At 42.4% G+C, this 27282-nt stretch overlaps 1 protein-coding gene across 1 annotated transcript in view; it reads right to left on the bottom strand.

Moving 5' to 3' along the window:
* CASTOR2 (cytosolic arginine sensor for mTORC1 subunit 2) overlaps positions 1-27282 on the bottom strand; it is a 321588-nt gene that overhangs the window by 36231 nt on the left and 258075 nt on the right. The window contains exons 3-6 of the mRNA XM_086954590.1: positions 24402-24595; positions 22535-22667; positions 12817-12940; positions 3033-3143 (exon numbers count right to left, since the gene is read on the bottom strand). Coding sequence (XP_086810716.1) covers positions 3033-3143; positions 12817-12940; positions 22535-22667; positions 24402-24595 — 562 coding nt within the window. The remainder of the gene's footprint in view (positions 1-3032; positions 3144-12816; positions 12941-22534; positions 22668-24401; positions 24596-27282) is intronic.

The following is a 27282-nucleotide window of genomic DNA, read 5'->3' as shown; positions in this document are numbered from 1 at the left end:
CGGCAAGGTTTGTTTCACCATTACAGTTCCCTTTACAGTCAACAGTTCGCAGAGAATGCAACCACAGCAAATGAACAGAGAGCGCAATAGGCTGCTTTATACTGAGGATTCCCAGAGGAGCAGAACAGTGTCCTTAGAGAGTTATGCTCCCTTGCAGCTGTACCTATCCCTGCCGAGAGGATCCTGGAACTCTCTGCTAACCAGGCAACATGAGACTTTGTCGGTGTGCATCACCTTTGACTAGGTGCATTGGAGGGTTGAATTGGAGGGTTAAATAGACAGATGCCACAATAATTGTACATAGGGTTATTGGGTTGCGGATGATCACAGACTAGATCTGCATACTCATGATTATCAATAATATTTCTATTTAGCTTATGGTAATATTCCTGTACATGGTAATACAATGAAACATATAAACCAGTCTATGTGTCATTAAAAAAACATAATCAGACTGACAAAGGGCACTAAAATGAATGTTAGTCAACTGGGGATATATTATTTGCAAACCTAAAGATGTATGACTTTCATAGTAAATGTAAATTTGAGGGTTAGAATGTGAATAATTGCCCATCCAGAAGTTTGCAAATTGCCTGTGTGGGCACATTAAGATAGCAATAAAGGAAAAACTACATCACTCATTCAATGGGGGCAGTTGCCAATGATATATACATAATAGCCATAGCTGTGACAGCCATAGAGGTAAGATGGGAAAGGTGTCATGGCCCTCGGAATTCAGTGGCAGAAAACAAGCTAATTCGTCTTCTGCTCTTGCTAATGAGCGGCACCACTTCATCACATGTGCACTGTTGTAGAGAGACTGCTACTCTGTGCAGCTGACCAAATTGTGAGTCACAGTTTAAGGATGCACATTGCATTTACATTGTTATTGTGCAATAATGCACCCATGTCACAAGCCAAAGCATACCGATTCGCAAGAGGCACTGCACGCATAAAGGTTATTTGTTTTCATTGCGTTCACATTATGCACCCATTCATTTACCCAGACTCATCCTCTCCTTCCTGTGAGGCAGAGCAGAAGCAGGTTCTGTCTTTCTAGTAATCACTGAGACTCTGATGGGCAGATTCGGAATACAGAAGCAGTACCAGTGGAAGGACGGTCAGTGCTCTAGGAAAGGCAATTATGTTTTACCTTGTGCATTAACTTGGTGCTTCCGCAAGATGGTGTCCACAAGCTGCTGCGTTACCTACATTCTGAAGGCATCTGTTCAGCGTCTACGCACTGTAAAAGCGGTTTCTTTATTTACATTTTGAGTTTTATATAGCGTAAACTCGACCCAAGGCTTTCAGAGCACTTTACAGAGTTTGCATAGCATCATTTACAGGGATTACACATACAGGATAAAAATATACAATAAATGGTGGAATAGATGGACGATAAAGTTCGGAGGTAGCGATGGCAGGCTGTTTCAGACATTAGAGGAATAAATGCACAGTTATTTCGGGAGGTAGTGATGTTCAGGCTCTTTGATGGTTGGAAGGGAGGTGCATCTAGGCAAGTCGATTATTTTTGGAGGGAGGATTCAGGTATTTGTCGATAAGTGATTTAAGGTTTTTTCTGAAGTGTAGGAATGATTGATTGTCACGTAGATCCTGTGGCAAAGCATTCTAAATTCTAGGCGCATTCCCAGAAAAGGAGCGGGTGAGTGTTTTTTTACTTTATTTGGACGGATTCAGGATTAGAGTGTTTGCACTTCACAGAGGCCTCTTTTGGCTGAAGTTTGCTAGTTAGTTAGCGAGGTAGATTGGTTTTTCAGTGGGAGAGAGAGAGTGCTTTGTGGGGTATGGAAGCCATTTTTAATATACTTCTAGCTTCAATTGGCAGCCAGTGGAGTTTCTTGAGTGGGGGAGTGATGTGATCAAAGCTACTCTTCCCAGAGAGAAGTCTTGCCACTGCATTGAATTTGGCTTTCATAGGGTTAAGGTGGTTTTTTGGGGTACCAGTAATCGTTGCATTGTCGTAGTCCGAATTAGAGAGTACTCGGGATTGCACCACAGTCTTTAGGTCTTCAAGGGGCATGAAGGTTTTGATTTCTTTTAAGTGTTTCAACGTGTGGAAGGCACTTTTTTGCTGAGGCACTAAGATGAGCATTCCAAATTCTAGGGGCATTCCCAGAAAAGGAGCGGGTGAGTGTTTTTAATGTTTTTTTATTTGGACGGATTCAGGAGTAGAGTGTTTGAGCTTCACAGAGGCCTCTTTTGGCTGAATTTAGCTAGTTTGTTAGCGAGGTAGTTTGGTTTTTCAGTGTGAGAGAGACAGTGCTTTGTGGGGCATGGAAGCCGATTTTTATATACTTCTTGCTTCAATTGGCAGCCAGTGGAGTTTCTTGAGTGGGGGAGTGATGTGATCAAAGCTACTCTTCCCAGAGAGAAGTCTTACCACTGCGTTGAATTTGGCTTTCATAGGGTTAAGGTGGATTTTTGGGGTACCAGTGATCGTTGCATTGCCGTAGTCCGAATTAGAGAGTACCCGGGATTGCACCACAGTCTTTAGGTCTTCAAGGGGCATGAAGGTTTTAATTTTCTTTTAAGTGCTTCGACATGTAGAAGGCACTTTTTTGCTGAGGCACTGAGATGATCTTTCATGCTCAGGTTTTTTGTCAGGTGTTACCCTAGTAACTTAACAGAGTTGGAGATAGAGAGATGGTTTGATGCTTTTCTTCAGATTGGCTGGTTTGTTAAGGACTGCTGGACATGTTGTGATTGATTAGTGCAGTTTCCTCCAGATAGTTTCAATTTACCACCTCAGTGTATTTGTTAATCTGACAGGTTGGTGTTAGCTTGAGTCAAAAGTGCTCTAGATTAGAATGCAATGTATCCTGAAAGATTGTCATGTAATGGTTTTCATTTACCAGATGGCTTACGACACAGGTCTGTGGGGGGAATATGGGACAGAGGAGAACCTCGTCATAGGTGCAGTCCATTCAATCCCGAAAACACCTCCAGGATGGCGGCGAGCCTTCACCCTAACCGTCTGACATCTTAATTTTCTGTCATGAGATTATCCTCACCTTTGCTGTGTCTGTACATCCATAACCAAGGAGATGTAGCCCTCAATAAGGGAAAAGGAGAAGAAGCGGATGTGACCGGAGTCCTCATTGCCAATCACAGAGTCTTTTACTCTACGAGAAAGAGAGAAATACAATTAGCTAAGGTCATACATCATTAGAGAGAGAACCAACGGCTGACCTCAATTAACCTACTGATTAAGTATAAATATGAATGCCTCATCATGGCAAGAGCCGACATCATTTGCAATATCTTTAGCATCATCAAATTTAAATGTATAAACAAACATTCTGTGTCTTTGGTTGATCAGGATCAATTAATTCCAACACCCGTTTGACTAATGATAGATCTGTGCGAAATTGGGAAATTTTGCTTCTTTAAATATTAAAGGATTGGTTGGGAAATTATGACAATTTCCTGAAACTTGTTAAAAATGTGTAAGTATCTGTTTTGACGGGCGATTGATTGTGCATTTCAGTTATTTGCAAAAAGAAATTATAAAGTACACCAAATTCATCAAGAAATCTTTATTTCGGTGATGTACCATAAAAGTAGACAAAAGCACATAAAAACAATAGCAATAGGTGACAATTTAGATTGAATATAGCAAAAATAGTTTCCAAGGCATTTTCCAGATGGACACAATTAGGCAAAATTCATACAAGTAATGCCTTGGAAACTATTTTTCCTATATTCAATAATAATAATAATAATAAAGAGCTTATAAAGCGCTCAGTAACGCCATCACGGCGTGTCCCCGCGCTGAAGCTACCAGTGAACATCGTGAGGCCTTTGATCTACGCAGTGTATAGTTGTGTTTTGAGCTTGGCCCTAAACCGCGCTTCACTGCTCTCCAGTCTCAGAACAGGAGGAAGTTTGTTCCATTGTTGAGCTGCTTGGAGCGCAAAAGATCGTCCACCCATTCTAGCCTTCCTTAACCTGGGGACTGTCAGCAATCCGGCACCCTCCGAGCGGAGGGTCCTAGTTGGTTCATATCGGCTGACTAAATCCTTTAGGTAGGCGGGCGACCTGCCCCAGACAATTCGGTGACAGAAGAGGAGGCACTTAAACAGCACACGTTTCTTCACAGGCAGCCAGTGAAGCGCATCCAGCGCCTTTTGCGAGTTAGCCCTCCTAGGTCTTCTTAACACTAGTCTGGCGGCGGAGTTCTGTATGACTTGCAGGCGGCCTAGGCTGCCCTCGGTGGCCCCTAGGAACAAAATGTTTCCATAGTCCAACCGCGAGGTCACCAGTGCCTGAGTTAATGTCCTTCTGGCCGCTAAGGGTAGGAGGTCTAAAGTTTTATTTAGGGTCTTTAGTACTCCAAAACATTTGCCCACAAGACGCCTTATGTGGCCATCATATGAGAGAGAGGGGTTCATCCAGATTCCTAGATTCTTAGCCTCCTCACAGGGTATGGGAGTAGGGCCCAGGCATGAAGGCCACCACTCAGCTGACCAGTTTTCGCTTTTACCCCCCACCACCAACACCTCTGTTTTAGAGCCATTGAGTTTTAAGCAATGGGAGTCCATCCACTCAGCTAGTGCCTGCATACAGGATTTAAAGTTGGTGGGGGTGTTGGCGGTGTTCTGCGATAGGGAGATCGGCAGCTGGGTGTCGTCGGCGTACGACACCAATTCCACCCCAAATGATTGTACAACTTTCGCCAAGGAGGCCATGTAAAGATTAAAAAGAGTGGGGCTCAGAGCTGAGCCCTGAGGCACTCCCTGATCTAGTGGCAACTCAGCTGAGCGACAGGTCCCTTGCTGTACCTGAAAACATCTTTCTGTAAGAAACGACTGTAGCCAGCGCAGCGCAGGGCCAACGACCCCGGCTTCGCTCAGGCACCGTAGCAGGATGGAGTGCGCTACGGTGTCAAAAGCCGCGCTTAGGTCGAGCATGATCAGGGCCATTGTTTGACCTGCATCTGCCCCTGCTCTTAAGGTCTCAGTGGCCCGTAGGAGAGCTGTCTCCGTAGAGTAGCCCGCCCTAAATCCTGATTGTGAGGGATGAAGTAGATTCCATCTCTCCAGGTGCTCCATAAGCTGCACGTTGACCACCTTCTCAGCCACTTTCGCTACGTACGGCAATAAGGAGATAGGTCTGAGGTTTTCCAGCACCTCCATGCTTACATTCGGTTTTTTCCTTATTGGCAGTACTATGGCCTTCTTCCACTCCATAGGGACTTGTTGAGTGGAAAAGGAGGTTTGTAAGACGTGTCTGATGTGGGGTTCTAAATTGTCATCTATTGCTATTGTTTTTATGTGCTTTTGTCTACTTTTATGGTACATTACCGAAAAAAAGATTTCTTGATGATGAGTACACCAAATTATAAACAGAATATAAGAGTTATCGCAAATAAGCATTGGTTGCCTAATGCTTTCAAGGTATTTATTATTCTTTGATTTACCAGTGGGCGAGTTAGCAAAGAAACCAACCCTGGCTTTAGGGACTAAGTAAGACAATGAATCAGTGTTCATTTTTACAAGCCAGCAAAGAGTCATAGAAAAGCTATTCAGAAACTGCTCACAAGAAACAAAATCGTTTCTGTAATCTGTTATGGGGTTGTACCAAAACTCCATCCTCAATAATTGTTCAATAACCCAAATCATCCCAAACTCCCACTAATCTGCCCAAGACACAACAGCATGGGATTATTAACAAGAAAACGCTTACAAACAGATTGCATATGCATAATCACTGCCTTTAGCATGATCTAAAATGTATAAAGAACATTTTAGAAAAAATGTCCAAACCTACATAGTAAAGTTTTTTCAATAGTGGTGTTTGTTTTTACTGATACAGAGTCTGAATGCACAATTATCCAGACTGTATTAAATGGTCCATACCTGCTACTTCACTCAATACTTGCTGAAGTTTTCAGTGCTGAAATGACAGTCCCCTTCGATTTCAGAGCCTTAGCATCTACATATATCGGTTTGTTTTACCCTTGAGCACGTGGTACCCAATTTTTTATTACATTTTGACATAGTTGACTGCCATGGTTGACCTTTAAATATTTCTGACTTTCTCCTTTATGACTGAAGACTTAAGGCCTCATTTAGAGTTTGTTGATGGGTTACACAGTCACAAACCTGATGGATATTCCGTCCAACTTTATAAAAGTGCTGTAGAACATAATGCACCTATAAGAAGGTTGTTACATTTGTGACGGCGTAAGCCATTTGCTAAACTCTCAATTAGACCCTTAATTACCGCACGGCTAGAATCTTCTGGTATATAAAGCCATGTTGCACTTTTTTCATTACAATTACAAAAAAAAAAAAGGAAAAAAGTTAAATCGGATGACCTTATTGATGTACCTTGTTGGTACGCATGCTCAAAAGTTTGTTTTGGAGGCAGAACTTCCATTTAGTTACTGGCAGTGATTACCATAGACTTGTAATGACCGTGGTTTCTCCTTTCTATTGGATTTTACATAATCAAGAGATTATTTAATCACATCACACATTTCACGATCAGTCGTCTGGGCAGGTAGAATTAATTTGCCTCATCTGCACCTTAATCGCTCATCATGTGGCAGCATGTCCTCTATAAGGAACAGTAACAGGTATACAAATGCTTGCCAATCTACCAAATTGGCTTGACGCTTATACTTTTTTGTAACACATGACATTCTGATTTCGTCTGCCTTTGACCACTCACTTAAGTCCCTAAACTACTCCTGCAAAGTTGGAGGTTCCACCATCTTGTTGTGGTGTATTGACGTTTACCTTCTTGCTGCCTCGCTGTTGATGCTGCCATTGGTAAGTCAGCTTCAAAACTGCATCACCATCAGATTCTGCATCTTCATCCTCTGCAGAGTTTAACAAGTAGTCTTTGCTAACAGATTCTGAAGCCGGGTCAGATGGCATGACAATCAGCACCCAATCCATCGGGTTCTGCAACTGAAGTATTATGGGTCCAAATGTACCAGAAGCCTTGCGCCCTTCTTAGGAACCTTAATGCAAACACTTTGTCTGCCCTTGGAATCTGTACTAAACGTTATCACAAACACTAAATATGCTCAGCACATGTCATCTGTGATTGGCCAAATCATGGAGTGGTGTCGATACATCTGCATTGTGGAGTACTGGTCGATGTCATCGAGAAGGCCGGATGGCAGGCGTACCTGTTGTCGTGGTAGGCGTACTTGTTGTTGCGGCCAGCAATGGAAAACGTTTTTTTAAGAGAACTGAGTCTTCCCACCAACTACCAGAGAGCAGAAGCATGCATAGCATGTGCATCTATAAGGTGTCTGGTGTAAAAATGGGATGAAAGTATTCACTGTAAAATGTCAGAAGCATAGTGGTAGACGCAGCCTTTGCTACAGAGTGCTGGGCCATGGTTGATGTCTACTTATACTACCTATAGGCACGGCCGAACTGGGAACCTAAAGCAGCTCTGGCAATTTGGCGGACCATCCCAGGTGGTGGGGGGAGCGGGGGAAGGGATGCGCAAGTGTGCTTTGCTGCTTTTGTCATCGGGGGGCCCTATATTGCAGTATATTGCAGATATAAAACCAACCCCCGCTGCTGAAAAACAGGCCTGCACCCTTCCAGCCTCCTGGGAAAATGCCCAATGCCCATTACAGCTAGTCTGGCCCTGCCTATATGGAACTCGTCTTCTTTGTCCCTTTCCCTGGAGACACAGCACGTCTTTGAGCTGCGGCGCGACCCTTATGGGCCTGGGGTAGCTCGTGCGACTCACTAGGAAGACTCCACTCTGGATGAGAACTGCCTTCAGTGATGTTGTGACCCTGCAGTGGTTTCGGGGATGGGATGTAATTGGCCTCTCTATGTTAGGAGATGTTATGGAGTGAAACTTTATGGCTTCGTTCTTGCAATTGTAGGATTCATTCGACATGTGCAGGAGTCCATTTTTACTCGGTCTCTAACTCCAGCATGCCCTACTACTACTACGACCCTGACCGAGCTTCCTGATCACAAACTGCTGGAATTCCACCTACTGACGGGTGAGATATGACAAATAAAATTCTTTCTATCTCAGACTACAGTAAATAACTCACCCGATACTTTTGATAACCTGAGGGTGGTTCAGGTAGACATTGTGGATGATAACTGGCAAGATGCCTTTCCGCAAGATGGCTCTCCGCAAGATTGCCAGTGCAGAACATTTCTGAATGAATCAATTAAGAATATTGAATAGAATACGTATTACTCGCTTCAAGCTTCGGCAGGGTTCCGTGAACTAGCGAATCCTTAGAGAGGTGGGCCAAGAGACTAGACCATTGTATGTCTCTGGAATTGCCTATTTAGGAGTGCAGGGGTTACCCACGCAAGCACAATTAGATATGTTCTAAATGGCACAGTTATAGAGGTATTGACTATGGGATGGAGGGGACATCCACACGTTATACCACAAAGAGTACAGATGATGTTTTGGTTAAATGAGACATTCTTTGCAGCGCATAAGGGTGTTTTTGTCTTGTCTTGTTAGCATGGTACAAATGTGTTTCTTTCCATGGGCGATTGGAGGGGTGAGCTATTGGTTCATAGGACTGTCCGAAGGTTTCAATTAATTTTTTTCATAAAATAAGAAGGATAGTGGTGGGCGAGATTTGTCAAATTATGTGCAATGTTGGACAACTACTCTGAATAGCATAGGTTTGGACCAATTACCCACATTGCCACATAAAGGCTCTTTGCTTTTATAGCGCTCACATTTATCCATCCATTAAACCATGGATGGATACATCAAACATGATGAACATGTAAAAGCCCCTTTATGCATTTGTGATCATCTACTTGGCAGCAGGACCTCAATGTTGGCAACTACAAAGGATTGCTTATTATAACTATCTTTAGCTATTTAAGGTGTTTTTAAGGTCAACTACTACTTGTAACAAGGAAGAATCCCTGCATACATACAACAGTTTTCACCACCTTTTGAATTGTGATCAAATAGGGGTCACTGCCTTTTGCCCCTGTCCCCCCCCTCTACCCCACCATTCCCTTCAGTTCTCACTAGTTTTCTAGCCTGTTTTTAGGTCTGGTGTTAGCCAATACCTTTCATTTGACTAAAATGTAATATATATATAGTCTACTTATAGGGGTTTTGAGCCAACCCTCTTCATCTACTGCTCTTTAGTTGTTAATCACATTTTCCTTCAGCCCCTTAGAGCATACACTATGGAGTGATGAATCATCGCACTTCAGACTTGAGCGAACGTCACTCTGAGTGACAGCATTCTTCCCTATCACAAAGAGCACATCCACACACAAGGCAGATCCCTTCTATCCCAGAGACTTCTGTGGCAAGTGTGCTTTGTAAGGCACAAAAATATTGTTTTTTATAGTCCGTGTTAATTTCTTATACTGACGAGGACTTAGTTGCTTTTCAAAATAAAGTTTTACCAAAACCATGACACAGGCACTGACATAGCTAAACGTCTGCCAGCCAATACCAGACCGATTGGCTTTGCCAAAACATTTTTTTTTAGATTGAGGTTACAGATCTACCTTATGCCAATGCACAATGGGCACCCGTGTAGTGGCCAAAACCTTGTGAGGGAAAGAGATCATTTATACACGATGCTGAGTGTTATGTTTCTAAAGAAAAATTTAAATTTTACAGCACCTGAGATTTTGGCTTACATGTTCGGTGATAGCTTTTTAGAAGAGGAAAAACCACAATTTGTACTTACTACAATGACATATTTCACAGTAAATACAAAACCGGTCCCATGTATGAGAGGTTTGTAAAGAACACATTTAAAGGACATCTTCCCTTTACAGTGGCGGCTGCTAAGGAACGGGGGAGGCGGGGCAGTTGAAAAAAAAAATCACTTACCTGGTTATGGCCGCCACCTCTCATCGGTACTCTTACCTTCCTCCTGAGTCGATAGAATTAAGGTCGATGGCTCCCCTACGTCAATCACAACGCTGCTGTCACAAGCATGATAGCAGAGTCGTGATTGGTCCGTTTGGCCGCTCAGGCGATGCCTGGGAGCCTTGTGACAGTTCAAACTGTCACGCGTACTTAGCAGTGCCAATACCACTCCTCCTCCTGTGAACCCGCCCAGGTCCGGCCCAACCTGGCTCCGTGTAGAATATTAAAATGTTACGAACAAGGTGTTATTCTCATTTTATTTTTCCTTGTTGCACTTCTCTGATAGCAGTGGGGCGACAATCCTCCGTCTTAGTGGAGAAGCCGCTGCTGATCCTGTAGAACAACCGGTAGTATCATTTTAACAGTTGAGCAGTGTTGGGACAGTTTTAAACAAGTAAAACGTTGAGTTCTTTAGGTTACAAAATCTGCTTATTTCACTCTCTGGCACATCTTTTCCAACTTGTACATTTGCTATGCAGCACGTGCCTTTTTGTGAACTTACATATGCTAAAGATTTTGCAAGAGTCCTACGCAAACTTCAAGTTGTTTAACCCGTTTGTTGCTTCGAACGTTCTGCGCCAGTGCTGAACGTTAATAGAAACGGGTGCGGCCTCGTCGGCCAACGGACGTGTGCGGCACTGGCAAGGTAGTGCTCGCGACTACCGTTGGCCGACGGCAGCACTAAAGGGGTTAAAAAAAAACACCCAAATGCAAAGGTCACAGAATACATAAAAATAACAATTTTACCAAACATTGCACAAGTAACTCTTCACGCGACTATCTATATTGTGTCAATGTAAACATCTTAGTCATGCTATCTTCCGCAGTGATGTTATTCAAAGTTACTGACTGCACCTATGAATAGATTAAGTTGTGGATAGCTGTGTGTGCTGGCAGTGCAATAAAACACACAGGAGCAAATTCCTATACAGCGCAGCATGTTTCCTCGTCTGGCGTGCCCCTTCCGGGGATGAGTGACACCATTCTGGGCCTCTGCTAGTCTGTCAGCTGCCTGACGGCAGCAGGTCTATGTGACAGCAGAACCAGCTACAGATACTTGACAAATGAGCCTATAATTGGAAACAGCCAATTACCCAGAGCAGCCACCAAGCTCCTAGAAACGGGAAGCAAAAAACAGAACAGGAGACAGGACTTGAACCCAGATACAGCCTACTACTGTCCACAAGACATTCGGTAGATACACGTACTACCAGCTCAGCTCTTAACTAATGCCAAGCAAATGTATGATTTACTATGTAGCTTATAGCCACATTTTAAGGACCTAATGTACAAAATGTCAGTTTCTGACACCTTTCTCCTTTGGCATGGCATGCAGACAGCCGAAACACACTGCATCGGATATTGAAACATTATTGGAGGGGGGTGGGGTAGATTTTCGAATAGATATCATCTCGAATATCACCCAGATTAGCTGTGATTCCAAGTTATTTCGATAACATCCAGGGCTGTGCTTCTTCAGTGACCTTTGTTACAGGTCTCAGGACTGAGGAGAATCAGGTAAACTCTTCCCTAAGTAGCTTTCAGTACTAACTAGCAGAAGCAGACAAGGATTCAATACAGAAATAAAGTATTTCATTATTTATTGTTAGGGCATTTGCCAAAGCTTGGGTTAGACTTATCCACTTTCTTCTGTCCTGGCACAGCTCAATAAAGAACCTCTAGCCGGGCAATGGAGGGTGGGGAGCATGCTGGCATCTGGCATACCAGTCCATGTTTTCTCCCAGATGCTTTACGGTAAGTGCAGCGCATTATAATAGTCACTGTAGTTTACTCGCAGGTTAAGTGTTTGCCATTCTGGTTGCCTCCAGTGCTGCACATCTCTGGGCATGTGTTACTAGATTACTGCCCTTCATCAACAGTTATTAAGGGGTGCTTAGAAATGCTACTTCAAGTCTTTCATGTAAAGCACCCCTCATATGCGGCAGGTCCACAGGGGCTCATCAGCCAGAAACTACAAGGAAGAGCGAATCAAAGGCTGGAGGGGAGCACTCTGCAGGCACACCATCACACATTCTTACCAAGAAACGTGATGGTAAATGCAGCGCATGAGAACAGTCGCTTTAGGTTCCTCGCAGGCCACATTGCCCCAAAGGATTTAGGGTTGACGAAAGCCGGGATGCACCTACAAAATTAAATTTGCTTGCCAAGCACCCCAAACAAACCAATTTCTCTTTGCCAATCAGTGCCAACTAGGGGCAAACACTTGCCAATGATATCCAAAAATGTTGGTGCCAACAGTGGGTTGCAAACACTTGATCAATTGTGAGAATTAAAACTATGACGCGAGCATCCACCTGAATACATTGGGTAGAATGATGCCGGCAGGCAGTGTGCGCCCCGTTCCACTCCTTAAGTTTTCTAAAGGATGGTGGGTTGACGGGGAGATGCAGCTGTGGGTCTTGGAGTGGCTCAGAACCTGATATACTGAGAGTGGCTTTCCAAGCAACCACAAATGGATTGCTCCTTGTGGTGGGAGCTAGTTACCACAAAAACACACACAAGTCCAAGATATCCGGCAATTGCTGTGCCTACAATGGGCAGCAAACCTTGACTATTGGTGAATATGAAATCTATTGATGAGTGCATGGAGCAGAATGCCTCGGGGTGGACTGAAGCCGGCAGGCAGTGTTCCCTTCACCCCTTTTTAAAGCTGGTGCTACAGCTGACAAAGCCACAGCACAAGTCAATGGTGGACATCAGCTTCTCCATCGCCCTCGATCTGCCATATATTTGAAACATCCTCGCTCTCTCAAACACCAACTATTCAAAAGTTTTGTGCAAAATGATCACCATCACAAATCCAATCAGTCTGACCCGGGTTTTCATAAATCTTGGTTCCAGATCCTACTTCCTGAAGCTCAATGACAACACTCAACACAGTAACACACCAAACTTGACACCGCTGGAACATACCCATTGGAGTAAAACATGACGTCCATTAGGAGCGTGGCGACTGCAGGGAGGGTATCTGGATCCAGGCTAGTGACACAGAACATGTTGCTGGGGCTGGAGAGGGGATGGATCACAGGTCTTTGAACTGGAAAACAAACACAAAGTACGTTTGGTCAGTATATCTAGGCCAGGAAAGTGTCACTATGTCGACATCCGCCAAGCGGTACTTCTGACTGTTCGCTTAGCTTTGGAAAGCCTTGTGCATTTATGGGCCCCGTATTAGGGTGATAGACAAGTGAGTAAACATGTTTGTGCTTATACAAACCGCAATATAGTGTGAATAGAATTAAATACACACAAAATGTACCATAGTATGCAGACCAAAAGACAGAAATAAAAAAGTTGAAAAAATAAAAAGGACCTATCACTAGACAGCCTAATATGTGAAAAACAACCTGGGAAAACTCAAAAATATAAATATAAACGCGGTCATGTTTCGTATTGATCCTACAACCGTGCTTTCACTGGTCTTGCTCCAAGAACCTGGAACTCCTTGCCATCCGAGATCAGATCCAATCCTTCCACTACTTCCTTTAAAAAACTGGTAAAACAACTACTAGTGAACGAACATTAACTCCCGATTCCTAAGATTATGCGCCTGTGTCGGTTAATCCTTAACTGCATTAACTGATGATCTCGCTCTTGTTTTTTTTTGTTTTGTTAAAATTCCCTGATTCGTATTGCACTTCTTGGTTCTTTCTATTGTATGATATTTACTCTGCGTGTTCCAGGCACCGTTGATACCCCTACTCTTTAACTTGAATGTTTTCAACTGTTCCAGGCACCGTTGATACCCCTACTCTTTAACTTGAATGTTTTCAACTGTTCCAGGCACCGTTGATACCCCCTACTCTTTAACTTGAATGTTTTCAACTGTTCCAGGCACCGTTGATACCCCTACTCTTTAACTTGAATGTTTTCAACTGTTCCAGGCACCGTTGATACCCCCTACTCTTTAACTTGAATGTTTTCCACAGGTTGTAACTTCACTTACTTGCATTATGTTTGTACCCTTGCTGGTGACAACTTTGTACAGCGCTGTGATACCCCTGTAGGTCTTGTTTGCGCTTTATAAAACTTTACAAATAAATAAAAATATTGTTTGGGAGATAACTACACAAAGTGTTCTGACTACTTTAATCAGTGTATTGCTACTTTCAACATTTTTGCGTCAGAATGTTTGCTCATAGTTTGTTTCATTGAGTCTACTTTGTGATTTGAGAACATTTCTGAAACATGTTTATTTTTAGTTGAGCAAACACTGTTGTCAAAAATCAAACAAAACCTTCAATGAATTAGTTTCTTCAACCTAAATTGAGCTTTCTCGATTTGAAAACAGCTTAAACACAATACAAAGATAACTGTGTAGCTAAGACAAAATAACAGGGAGGCTATTTGTCAAAGGGCTGTGAAATTCATAAAAATTCATTATTAGTAATGCATTTGTTTGTTTTCCACGCCTTAATTTAGGAGTTAAACCCTTTAATAAAAATGAGAAAAATGTTGCAGAGGTGGTGTGCGGATAACCACATGGGATGTTTCTGTTCACCTCCACACATTGGGCACCGACAACACCAGTCATCTCCTTAACTTGAAGTAGTCTCCTAGGGTAGGAAACAAGGCTCCTGAGGAAGGTGAGAAAGCAGTCCAGGGTTACAGGGGGGAAAGTTCAGGAAAAAGACATGGTGTACCCTAGTTAACATTCTGAATGATGCTCGAATCACTAGGAATGCATAAATGAACTTCACCAACCAGAACAGCGCACACAAGGGGAGCCTAAATCTTGACTAACCTGGAGACATACTGCTGGGAGTTGAAGCTGCTTCATGTCCTTACAATAGGACATTTCATTGTTATCACACCCATCTTTCAAAGTTTAAACATTCCATGTCTGGTGGGGATGAAGTAGTCAATAAATTGGAGGCCACTTATTTCTTTCTGCACATTCTAGACTACTAATCAGGTCTTCAGTTAAGCCAGTTGCATCCTGATGACAGGCGTAGCTGTCCATTCCCACCAATAATGGAATACCTTTGTAGGTTTTCAGAACAAGAGCCTTACATTTGGTATGGTGCGGTATTATAAGAATGTTAAGCGTGTTCTGGTCGGTTGCTACGTAAATGGAATGTTTGTATTCAGTCTAGATGATGGTTCGGAGCAGGTGAGAGCATGGATGGGGTCCTTTGACGGTGACTAACTAATAAAGTGTTGGACTGTCAATAGGATTTCTGGTGCTCCTGCTCATTTGGTCTACTCCAGGATTCTTTGTCTTGTAGACTCTTAGAGGGACAGTGAATACCTTTGGCTTCTGATGATGGGGCAAGCCTCCTCAAAGTGTCAGTGACCACTTTGCACTGTGGTGGTCCATATGTGAAGGCACAGAAAGCATAATCTTTGGAAAATTTAAACTTTGTGTTTATTTCTCAGTATTTACTAGGGACATCATTTTACAGATATGCAGCAGATCTAGACCAGTAGCCCCCATGTGCAAGTACATGAAATATAAGAAAATGTTGTCTTGGAATTGTAAAAAGGATTACTTCTTCGTATCAATGGCCTCATCAACTAAGGTGGTGACAAAACAGATCATCTTGTGGGATGGCAGCCACCTTCTTCGGCGTTATCTGGCTCGTCAATAACTATGCAAGAGCACTGAGATAAGATAACAAACCAAGAGCAGTCAGCCCTGAGCTGGGTACATACATGAAACTGAAGAGCAGCTCAGACCGTACCTGCACGAGGGTCGTACTGGTCATTTGTGCTGCGCAAGGCGCAGCAATAGGGACATTCTGAAGTTTAGTGATTTGTGATTTGGTATTCAAGGTTAAAACATGCATTGGTAATGTAACTGGGAATTTTTACAAAAGAATTAATAACAATAATAACTTGCTTAGCGCTTTGTGCCACAGCATTTTACATTTATAAACAATAAGTTGGCTTTGGCAAGATTTGTACAGACTGCCTACAGCTCAGGACACATGCTGAGGGTGCTCACGCTACTAGTGGACACAAATCGAAGTGAAAGGTCTCGGTCAAAGGGTAGTTTCATATGTTTACTAGCTTAACAGAGGCTCAGGAGCTCCTGCAAAAGATCTCTAATGGATTATAATCATGATATGGGTCTATGCTGTCCTGCTGAATGTTGGGCCAGGCCAATGATCTACATGATGTTGTCAGAGGAAGTGATGTGCTAGAAGCTTGAGACCCTTTTGATATGAATGAGGTATCTGCAGCTATCAAGGATGAGGACGGCTAATGATGCTGTGGACAAAGATGCTGCCAGAAAAGACGTTCTGTTGGGAGCCTAAGAAAGTGCAGGACCTAAGGGTTCTTGCTGGACAGGGGCACTGGAGGCAGCTGAGGGTGGGTGTAGTGTCTTCTGAATGAAATACCATGATACACTGTGTGGGTTGGCGTGGCGAGCGGGATATTGTGGGTGATTTCCCTACCGCAGTGGTCTTAGGGGTTTTGGGCCACGTTGGGTGTCAATTGGTGGAACGGCGGAGGGGTTGGGGTGGGGAGAAGGGTGTGGAGGGAAGCATGCATAGTAAAACTGGACAGAAGCAGCATTAATCTTGAAGTTCTGGCAATATAGTATGCAGGAATCTTATTATTGGGGACAAAAGGCTTTTAGTGTAATGGATACTGAAGCAAAATGTATCTCGTGCAATATTAGTGGCATGTCAAATATGCAGATTTACGGGGCTGCTGAGTAGATGGCCAACTTCTTTCACTTCAGAAATATTTTTGCAGGAGAACCAGAAGTAATTCTCCAGAACGGTTTATTCTGAAGATTTATTCAAAAGTGTATTTTGCTTCGGCTAGTCTGACAGTGTATTTAGGCAGAGGGCTAGAGTGGGTGGTTTTCCACGTGTTTAGAGATCTCCAGGGAAGGTTGATTTGGTTGAAAGTTAGTGTGAATGGTAATCCCTTGAACCTGGTCAATTAATATACCCCAGTTTTCGATGAACCGGATTCACTAAAACAGATTTATAATATTGCTGTTGGAGCAGTTGGTCCGATAATCCAAGGGGGGATTTTAATTTCATCCAGGACGTGGCAAGAGATACATCAAATAAGAATTTTAAAAAACAATCGAAGCCCCAAACAAAAAAAGGAGGTGGATGCACTGAAGCAAGATTTTTAACTACTTGATCCTTGGGATAGTGATCATCCTGGTCTGTCACAATATACCTGCTTCTCACACCGCTTTCATTCAGCTTCTCGTATGGACTATTTTTTAATTTCCAATTCGCTAAAATGGGTTAGCTCAGATATATGGGCATACTCATTTTCCGTTTATTCCCTGGCTATCATTGTACTTGAGTTTGGTACAATCGGAGGGGAAAGGCCCACCAGGTGGAAGCGGGATAGGAGTCTCTTACTACCAAAGATTGGCTGGAAGAGAGGAGAACGTTTATCGGAGATTGTTTTACTCTGAATAGGGAGGGGAACAGCTTAGTTGTTCTTGGTTTGGGAAGCCTTTAAGGCAACAGTCCAGTGGTGAATCATTGCTTATAAGGCGCATCAATCGAAATTACAGGTAAAGCGTATAGCTGAGCTTCAATCATCAACCAATGTTGCTCTTCAGGTCAATAATAGGCCTCAGGGATGTTACTCTCACATAGAGAGCCATTTGAGTAAAGCAAAGCGGGATTTGAGGGAATTCTTTATCATGGAGAAAATCAATAGTTCAAGGGCTTTTCAGTAGTGGGTATATGAGGAAAGCCAGATGCTTGGGAAATTTCTTGCATGGTCATTGCGGGTTAAGCACGATGCTCCGTTTGATACTCAGTTACAGAAGTAAGGTACTGGGGAGTTCGTCTCTGGTAAGGCTGGGGTGCCCCAAGTTTTCCTGCAGCATGATAAGGCTCTGTATAATCTTGCAGGCCAATATAATTGAATATTTTCAGTCCATCAGGCTTCCACAGCCCAAAACTTCATAGGCTGAAAGACTGGCCTCTATTATATCAGGGACAGAGGTTCAGGAAGCTCTCGCCACATTGCCTAGTGGGAAGCCATGTGGCAATAATGGATTTCTGGTTGAGTTTTTTTTAAGTATTTGCAAGTGAATTTATACCCTTTTTGATAGAGGTATTCAATTTTGTGATTAAAGGTGGGGAAAGTTCCTTTTTCCTTTAAGGAATCCACAGTTGTTTGTTTTTTAAAGAAGGATAACAACCCAAAAGATGTTAATTTCTACCAACCAAATAGCTTATTTAACTTGGACTATAAGTGTTTCATTAAAGTATGGGCCATATGTATTACCTCGGTAGCCCAGACTTTAACACATAATGATCATACAGGGTTTGCAGCGGGTCAGGTGATGTCAGTGAATACGGGATTCTTAATACATGCACTGGACTACTTTACTGTTAACCAGACTTGTGCAGCAGTAATATGGTTGATGCAGAGAAAGCATTAGACCTGGTTAATTGGGACACACTTTTTTAGCCTGGAAAGGTTTAGCTTTCCTTCCCTATTCGTCCCTATGCTGCGGAATTTGTATCAAGAGGAACAAGCAAAGGTCTTTGTGAATTCCAAACCTGCAGGGGTAGTAAATATAAGAAGGGAAAAGCAACAGGGTTTTCCTCTGTCCCCGATTTTATTCACTTTGTTTATAGAGCCCCTGGCTGTTAAGATTCCAAAGAATGAGAGTATCAAGGCCCCCGTTAAGGGGCTGCCTACGCAAAAAATGCTTTCGAATGATATAATCCTATATCTTAGGCGAGAGAAGAAGATTATCCAACTGGTGTTAGATGACTTTCATTTATTTATTTATAAAGTTTTATAAAGCGCAAACTTGTCCTAAGAGGGTATCAGAGCGCTTTACATTTAGGATTGTTGCGTTTAAAGTTACATCAGTTACACGAGCATAGTAAGGTACAGTACACAAACAATGTTGCAAGAATTCGTAGGAGGGAGGGGAGGAAGGAGTAATAGCGGGGAGACGAGGAAGAACTGTGACTAATGTCCGGCTGGGTAGGTTACGGTTGAGGGGTAATCCAGGACCAATCTCCTCATTAGCTGTCTTGCAACTCCACTGGGCATCAGCCATGTTGCTCAGGTCTCAGCGTTCGGGGAAAAAAACTTTTTGAATAGAGACATAGGCTACAGTAACAGAGTCAGGTGGAAGAGCATATTTCAGCTGTTGAAAGGGATTGGGGGGTATAAAATTAATTAGAATAAAACAGAAATGCTTCTTTTTAATTCCTTAGCTAGTGATCTTCCTTCTTCTATGAAGCAACAGGCCAGCTTTCCAAAATCGACTCGATATCTGGGGATAACTACTCCCAGCTTTTCAATTAAACTGCCTGGTAATGCTCAAGAAGATCAGGTTTTTTTTGGATAGATGGGCAGTACTCCCCCTTACATTAGTGAGCAAAGTAGCTCTTATTAGAATGTCGATACTAGCTCTGCTATTATTTCTTTTCTAGCTCTACTGTCATTACTTTTTTTGTCCCCATATTTTACTAAGTTGGAAGTACTTTTAAGGAACTACAAGTGGAAGAAGGCATCTAGGGTAAACCTTTCCGTACTCCAACTAGACATTAGTTGGGGGGAGGGCTGGCATTATCCCATATTATGAAGCTGCGCAATTAGAGGCGCTAGCAAGATCAATAAACAAGAAGGGGACAGTCATTTGTTTTTTATAGAAAAAAGGATCCAGGGAGCAGAATCTCAGTTGACGGTCTTTATAAAAACAGCTAAACTCCCCCCAAAAAACCAAGGTAAATGGTGTTACAAGAGATTATTGACCGACTCCAATCGCTTTATTTATTGAAAAGCCTTTTCAGCGGGCTTTGAGTATCTTACATGTGTAAATATGATGGTTGTTCAATATCACAAAATCAGTCAAGATTTTGGAAATCTAATGGCTTTAAAGAATTAAGCCATTTCATGTTAATGGAAAGAATTGCAGACTCGTGTAGTCATCACTGCAAATTGTTCTTTTTTGGGGTTCCAGCACATCACCCTTGTTTTTAAAAATTACTGCCTGGAATCTAGCTTAAATCCCCACCCTATCATGTGATCACTTTTAAGGTCAAAACTTAAAAGTGAACTGGTAATTGGTATACATTACTACGTGACCAGGGGGGCAGCCTTTCCACACAATGCACTCTTTTGGAGGTGGACTGGCACTCTATTCCATTAGTAGGCTACAAGGCTTTAAGGGCAGCAAATTTTAAGAGGATGTCCTTCCTATCTCGTTGGATGGCTTACTATACTCCTGCCGCCCTCTACAGAATGTAAACGGTGGTAGAGAATGGGTGCTTCCTATGTCAGAAAAGGGGAAGGAGGGCTGGCTACATATTTTTTTTAGAGCAATAAATGTCCGAGCACAATGCAGCAAATATCAATTCTTAAGAGAAAAGGAAATCAAATCAGATTCTTTTCATTTTGTAAGTTCATTGAATCAGTTCCTTTTATTTTATTTTCTCTTCTTAAACGTGAAATTTCCATCATATAGTCAATCTTCATATAGTATTCATTGGTATCATACAAAATGTAGCCAGAAAGACAGAGCCGACACGCGTTTCGTCACGGGAACCAATCACCCATTGACTTCTTTAGGGCATGAAAAAGTTCCTCATAATTCATACTCCACATTCCAGGTATTACCTGTTTATGGTACGGTACTATGTCAGACTAAATAGCGTCATAATCTCTTCATGCGGTCATTATTTCGTCCATCTTTAATTTCATCGATATCTTCAAAAAGTCGTCGCGGTTCAAAAAGCGGAAATATATAAATTTCTGGGAGAGTACACCCGTCGTCATAAGCTGAGCCTCAAAATTAGTAGTCAGCTGTTGGAACAGTTTTGGTAAAAGGTTTTGCATATCTTAGTCTTGGCCTCCAGGTGACTATAAACACAGAGGTGGGTGTGGCACTATTTGTGTTTGTCAGGAAGAGTGGGGTTTGGATATTGGCTAGTGGGGACAGATGTTTATCTCAACTGCTTCTTTAATTGATCGTTCATTTATTTTCCAGAACTGGAAGTCATCCAGGGTTCCATCTTTTCATGAGTGGTTAACAAAACGCTCAGGACGAAAAGATTTGAGGAGGTGGATCCGAGACGTGTGGGGGTTTTGAAAAGTTTCAAAGCCTCATGCTGTTTTATGGACACACTATAAGAGTTTGACCCCAAATTGGTAACAGCACCAATGGAGGCTCCAAGAGGGATACTTGTAGATAGTGGAGCTTCTAAATTTTCGTGCTTCTGTAAGGTGGGCTATTTAGATTTTTTTGGGTTTGCTTTAAAGCCACACCCTAAGGGGAACGGATGCATGTACATGTTACAGGAGTATGCAGGCTCTATTGAGGATCTGAGCATCCTGCCTTTAGTTCCAATTGCCAGTACTATGATTGGAAAAACCACTTTCCAGGTTATTCTTGAAGGGATGAAATATTTGTTAAAGGCAGTGGGGGCTTTTTGTGGCACATTGGCACTTATTTGACGGCTGTTAGTATAACTGTACTGTATAAATGTTTACACCATTGTTTGTTCAAAGCAATTTGAGAGGAGGAGACTTAAATCGGCACATAGTCACTTAATTGAGTGCTACAATGTAGCACAGCATTACTGTTTTTTAATAGATCGATTATCCTAAACTATGCACTGGTCTAATTGTTCAGGAGCATGGTAATATAAAATGGCATTCTGTATAAAATTTGTATGGCATCTTTTTGTCTTGTAGTTGGTCGGTGATTCTGCTCCATAAAAATAAGAAAATGTCAAATGAAAACTGGGAATATTACCAAAGAAATAATAATAACTTGTTTAGCGCTTTGTGCCACAGCATTTTCCATTCATAAACAATAAGTTAGATGGCTTTGGTAAGATTTGAATAGACAACCTACAGCTCAGGACACATGTCAAGGGTGAGCACTTAAATCACTAAGCCATCATGCCAGCTGAGGATAACAAAGTCATGATCCACAGTGCTAGTGTTCCGCCAAGAAGCGTCGGGCACACCTGGATGGTACTGTATTATGTAACTTTGATGTTTTTTGTAAAGGCATCTTCTATATGTGTGCTGCTGCTCCTCGTCTCGTTCTCTCTTAATTTCTTGCTGAGTTGAAAGAGATAAAAGCCTTACGAAGGATTTTACCCCAAGAAAGGGAATTAGAGAGGTTGGGATTCAAATGTAATCTTGTCAACCATGGGAATGACTGGACCACAGTGGCACCAGGAACATGCTGGACAGAAATGACTGAAAACCCTCCACCTTCAGAGACAACATTGTGGGAAAGTGATCCTGAAATGCACGTAAACGGAGCATCGCCAACAAGTGCCCTTCAATGGTCTGTTAACTGTGTGTTGGATTTCTCGCCACATTGGTAGCACACAGTCCTGCTCCGCAGTGGATCGCCAGCATGCCAAGATATTTTTCAGACTATAGTGAAGCCTTTATGCAAATACATCTCATCTGTGAAAACAAATTCAGTAATCAGCAACCAGGCCTGGCCGAAGATGGTCAGGTATCGACTCCTCATACTTTGGGTATATGTCCTGAGGACGTGGGCTCGGAGAATTAGATCAGACTGCTCTTCCAGCTATCAAAACCAGACATGTGTTGCACACCAAACCAAAGGGTAGTGGGGACGGAAGAGAATTTACAAGATAAAACTTCACAGGACAAAACACGCACTCAAACACAAAACAAAGAAACGTACCAAGTTTAGACTTTGCAAATCCATTTGTTACACCAAAATTGTCAGCTGCCACCGTCTCCCCGTTCACTACCCTCAGGATGGTAAACTCGGCTGCAAGAGTGTGCATCACAAAGGGCAGGTCCCGCTCACGTATCTGAAAGAGAAAACATCATCACTCAGTGTTGCCAGTTGTGGGGTACTTCAAATCAGCGAGACTGTCATCCAACCAGCACCACTCTCCAACCGCTTCACTGAGTGCGAAAGTAGGGTGAACTTGATTCTAGCTAGGGACATCTTAGGTTAATTTACTAATTATGCCTACAATTTTGTCTGCTTGCACTACTAGTAACTACACTGAACAGCATGTCACCCACACTGGCACCCTCACCAGCACCTCCATGTCTCCAAGAAATGTTGGGTTTAACAGTTCCACCATGGGACCAGATGATACTCACACACACAAACCACCCCTGAATCCAATGGCATGATTCATAGTGGGAGTGGTAGAAATAAGCAAGACAACCCCTTTGTCTTTTGAATGTATATTTGCTTGTTTTGGGCTTCTGCCTTATAACGGTTAGGTTAGTAAGAATAAATCAGGAAGCACTCAAAATCAGTCATTCTTGTCAATTCCCAAATAGTAACCATTACGTGTTGATTCTCGAAATCTTCTTTAGTAAATGTTTCTTTAAAATCTCTAGAGACACAGCCAATTAATTATCCAGGCCATTGTTTAACTTGTCATTGGGTCTTCAAAGTAGTTGACATTCTAGAGGACAACAGCATTTCACAAACATGTGCAAAGCTCTTCTGGAACCTTTGCAGGTACTCCTGCAGATTTGGCAGTGGAATTGCCTTACCTAGATGTAGCTGTCTCTGCTGCCATCCTGAACTTTTCCTTTTTTTAAACATTCCTCTGTCTGTCTCACTACAATTCTCTCCCTTTTCCTGCATTTCCTCCTCTCTTCCCCAATTTTTTCTTTTATCTTCTATGGCCATTTCCTCTTGTCTCTCCTACCTATTTTTCGTTAGTTCTTGGTGAGCTTATCACTACTTTTCCCTTTCAAACTCTCTGACCTTCTACTCTTGCTCAGCCATATCTTTCTGCAGTGCCACCTGCAAGTTCAGGGTGTCAGTCAGACTTAATCCACTCAAAGGAATAACTCCTGGACTTGATGGTAGCAGTAACCTTGAAATTGGAGGAATGTTTTCTGGAAACACTGGACAGCAAATCTGGGGACACACTGGAGTGTGGCAGGGGAAACATTTCCTAACATGGAACCCTCACAGAGTGCATACCAAACAATTTCACTAACTAGTCTTAAACAAATCCAACAAATATATCCCTATCCTTTTTTCCTGGGAACCATGTGAAACTAGTCCAGCCCATGTCTTATATTTATTACAAAGAAAGTGCTTTTAATTTCACAGCTGTACCATAGAGGGCCGTCCTAAGTGGCTCTAAGTTGTGCTAACAGTTGGTTGTCTATATTTGAAGACAGAGATTTGGTTTTGAGGTGAATGGTTGTGCTTTACATAATGCACCAGAACACAGAATCCATCTTACATTGTTTTTTCCCCCATTGGGTTCAGACGTACTTTAACTGCTCTGTTAAAAAGCAAATCCCACATTTGTTACTAAGCAAATTCCCCATCTCTCCTCACATACAGACTATATCAAGATGTGATTGGTGCTGTGTTCTTACTTCACCTATACGTCTTTGAAGATTATCATTGTGTTCCTCTTTTCTGAATTATAGTCGTTGCTGCTGTGCTTTACACTTTTAAGCTAAGATTAATTTGTTACCAATAATTTTGGATCTGGTTATAAAACCTACATTTGTGGTTGGTCGTTGAAGAGGGTGCTCCGCATATAGTTTCTACTTACCAAAATAAAGTCTGTCTGGTAGGTGGAGAGCATAAATACTGAGATGTTCTGGTCTGCCAGTGGTGCGATCACTGATTTGGCAATCTTCGTCACCCCGATTGGTTGAGAGCTCGAAAAGCTCCCTCCCCCTGAGACAACGTTCAGGGCCAGCCATGTTGCGTCTGCCACGCTCAAGTGTTCGGACGATGGAAGTTCTGAAAATGAATAAAGCGCAAAGGTTACATTGAGCTTTTTTAAATTGTATTGATAAAAAAGCAACATTAAAAGAACAAAAATAAAATAACTGAAACATAGGTAATATGAAATGGAGTAAACAGTCTGGCATTTCTAACAATCAGCAACAGTAGCGATGTGGGAATGGCCCTTTGTCTGGAGAGGTCTGCTAGGGTTTTGAGGTATTGTGGTATCATTCACTGGATGGTCCCTTTAAGGCCTGGGAAGGACCTAGCTGTTTTTCCCCAATTGAAAATGCTATCATTGATAGCCAGCATAAACTATGTAACAATCAGTATGAATGAAATCAAAATGCTAAGAATCAATGGGTGCTGCATAAACTATGCAAAACTGAAAAAAGAAGCAAATCAAGCAAAGTGTCTGGTTTCTGATCAATTAAGAGAGAGAGTGACATAAGCAATCAGTAGCATTTCATAGACACACTTACAGCATTTGCATAACAGAAATACCATCTATGCCCATTGGGGAAAACTAAAAATGACTCCTGATTCTCTCAGTAGTGTAAAATCACCATCCGAACATGAGCAAGATTTCCAGTACAAGTGAAACCTAACTGCTCAAAAGCTTCTTTTTTTTGTTAAGTTTTATATAACCGAACTCGACCCGAAGTTATCAGAGCACTTTACCTGAACTCCAGTTGCGTTGCAGACGGACACGTTCCCTTTTCTTGGGCATAGGAAGGTTAAATGATTTGCCCAGAATCGCAGGATGCTGAGCGTCCCTGCCAGACTCTAACCCAGTTCCTCAACTTCGAGATTGACCGCTCTTGCTGTTAGGCCATAACTTCTCTTCTACTGGGAATCCTTCCAGAGTTCCTTATTGCCAAGTTTACATTGCACCCTACGCTTTCAAGCATTTTCATGGAAGAGGGGCTAGAGCATGGATACCTTGAATTAAATCTGTATGACTGGAATAGAAAGAGAGCAATATTTTTCCATTTTTTGTTCAAGTAGTGCCATTGAGCTGCATCATTTAAGACACACAAAAGCCATTGAATTGAAGGCTAGGTGTTCCCAAATCCAATCAGCCCAAAGCAAGGACATCTGTTGAATCGACATATGTTGGGGATACACTGTGGCCTTCAAGATGAGCAGCATGATACAATTAAAAAGTAATAAAGTTATCCATAGATCCTTGGTTACTTGAGTTATTATACACATGGAAGGCCTGTCTCTTCACCACGTGTAATAATAACAGGCCCTCTTATGAAGCCAAAAGGCATTTCAGTTTGTGGGAAAATTCACTATGCTCCAGGACTTACATATATCGAAACAGAAAATTCTGCATCCACAGACATGGAAAGGGCAAGCGTAGGTGAGGCGAAGAATGCTTGTAAGATTTGGGTTAGTGGTTAGTGTAGAACAACTGAGAGAGATGCATTGAAATGCCACTTCCCTACTATTGCACTTTATCAGGGTCTCAATTGTGGCACACCTTGTTTTCACAAAACCTCAGTGTCCCTGGTGTATTCTGACGTAGTAACCTCAGGCCCCGAATCCCCCCGTACTCTACCAGTCTTCTATGTAGGACCTTTGTGATTAACCTTCACATAGGGATTTGGAATAATATTGCAGCAACAGGGTTCTGATGATCAAGAGCTAGACACAGCTTTACACTGACAGACTTATGTAGCCCCAGCACCTAAGAGCTCCCTTGTCCTTGAACCCGTGTATTTTCCTAGTGAGTTTCAAGACTATCCCAGGTGTCATTTGGGCTTATGATGTTGGTAATGCCACCGCTGATACCAAACAATCCACCCTTTCTGGTTTGTAAATACAGGATTGAACTACGTCCTATTTTTTTTTTTTTTTTTTAGTTTTATATAGCGCAAACCCCAACCGTAGGTATCAGAGCACTTTACATGAGCACCGGTTACCTTACAGATGGATACATTAATTTTTGTTAGGCACGGGGAGATTAAAAGATTTGCCCAGAATCACAGGATGTTGAATGCTCCTGCCGAGACTCGAACCCAGTTCCCCAGCTACGAAACCACCTACTCTAGCCATTAGGCCACATCCTCTCCCTGGATACACTACTATTGTCAGTAGCAGGTTCAACAGCAAATTCTTGAAAACGTTGAGTTAATGATATCTATTCACTAATGTAAAACAAAACCATAATTTACTTACAAATGTGAGTGGTACCTCTAAATAATCCTTAGCTGTGGATATAATATACAAACGTGGAGTGGAAGGAACCTATAGGGTGCTAATTAATTATGGCACTTTATGAGCTTGAATAACATTCTAAACAGTGCTTAATTTGTCTTGGGGGGTGCTGAGCACTGGCATTCATTTTTGGCGAGCAAGGCTTACTTATTTCGCATTTTGAGACTTTGACCCAGAGCAAGAGACTGAAAGGAAGAAAGAAGGAGGAAGAGAAAGGAAGGAAAGCAGAAACAAACCGAGCACCTAGGGATGAAAGAAGAAGCCGAAAGAGAAAGAAAGTGTAGGGTGGCGGAAGAAGGCATCAGATGGGATTAATACTACGCAGTACGCAGCCACATTAGTCAGAAACCCTGACGTTCCAAAGCATAGGTAGAGCACTCCTAAACCAAACTAAAAATGAACTCCCCTTGTTTACAAACGGAACACTGATTATAATTGATCAGGGTACGAAAGAACACAATGCTGCTAAGTTTATC

This window comes from Lissotriton vulgaris, chromosome 2_1 (genome assembly GCF_964263255.1).
Source record: "Lissotriton vulgaris chromosome 2_1, aLisVul1.2, whole genome shotgun sequence".
Classification (NCBI taxonomy): Eukaryota; Metazoa; Chordata; class Amphibia; order Caudata; family Salamandridae; genus Lissotriton; species Lissotriton vulgaris.
The sequence above is the reverse complement of the archived record's forward strand: the minus strand, read 5'-3'. Positions and strand labels throughout refer to the sequence as shown.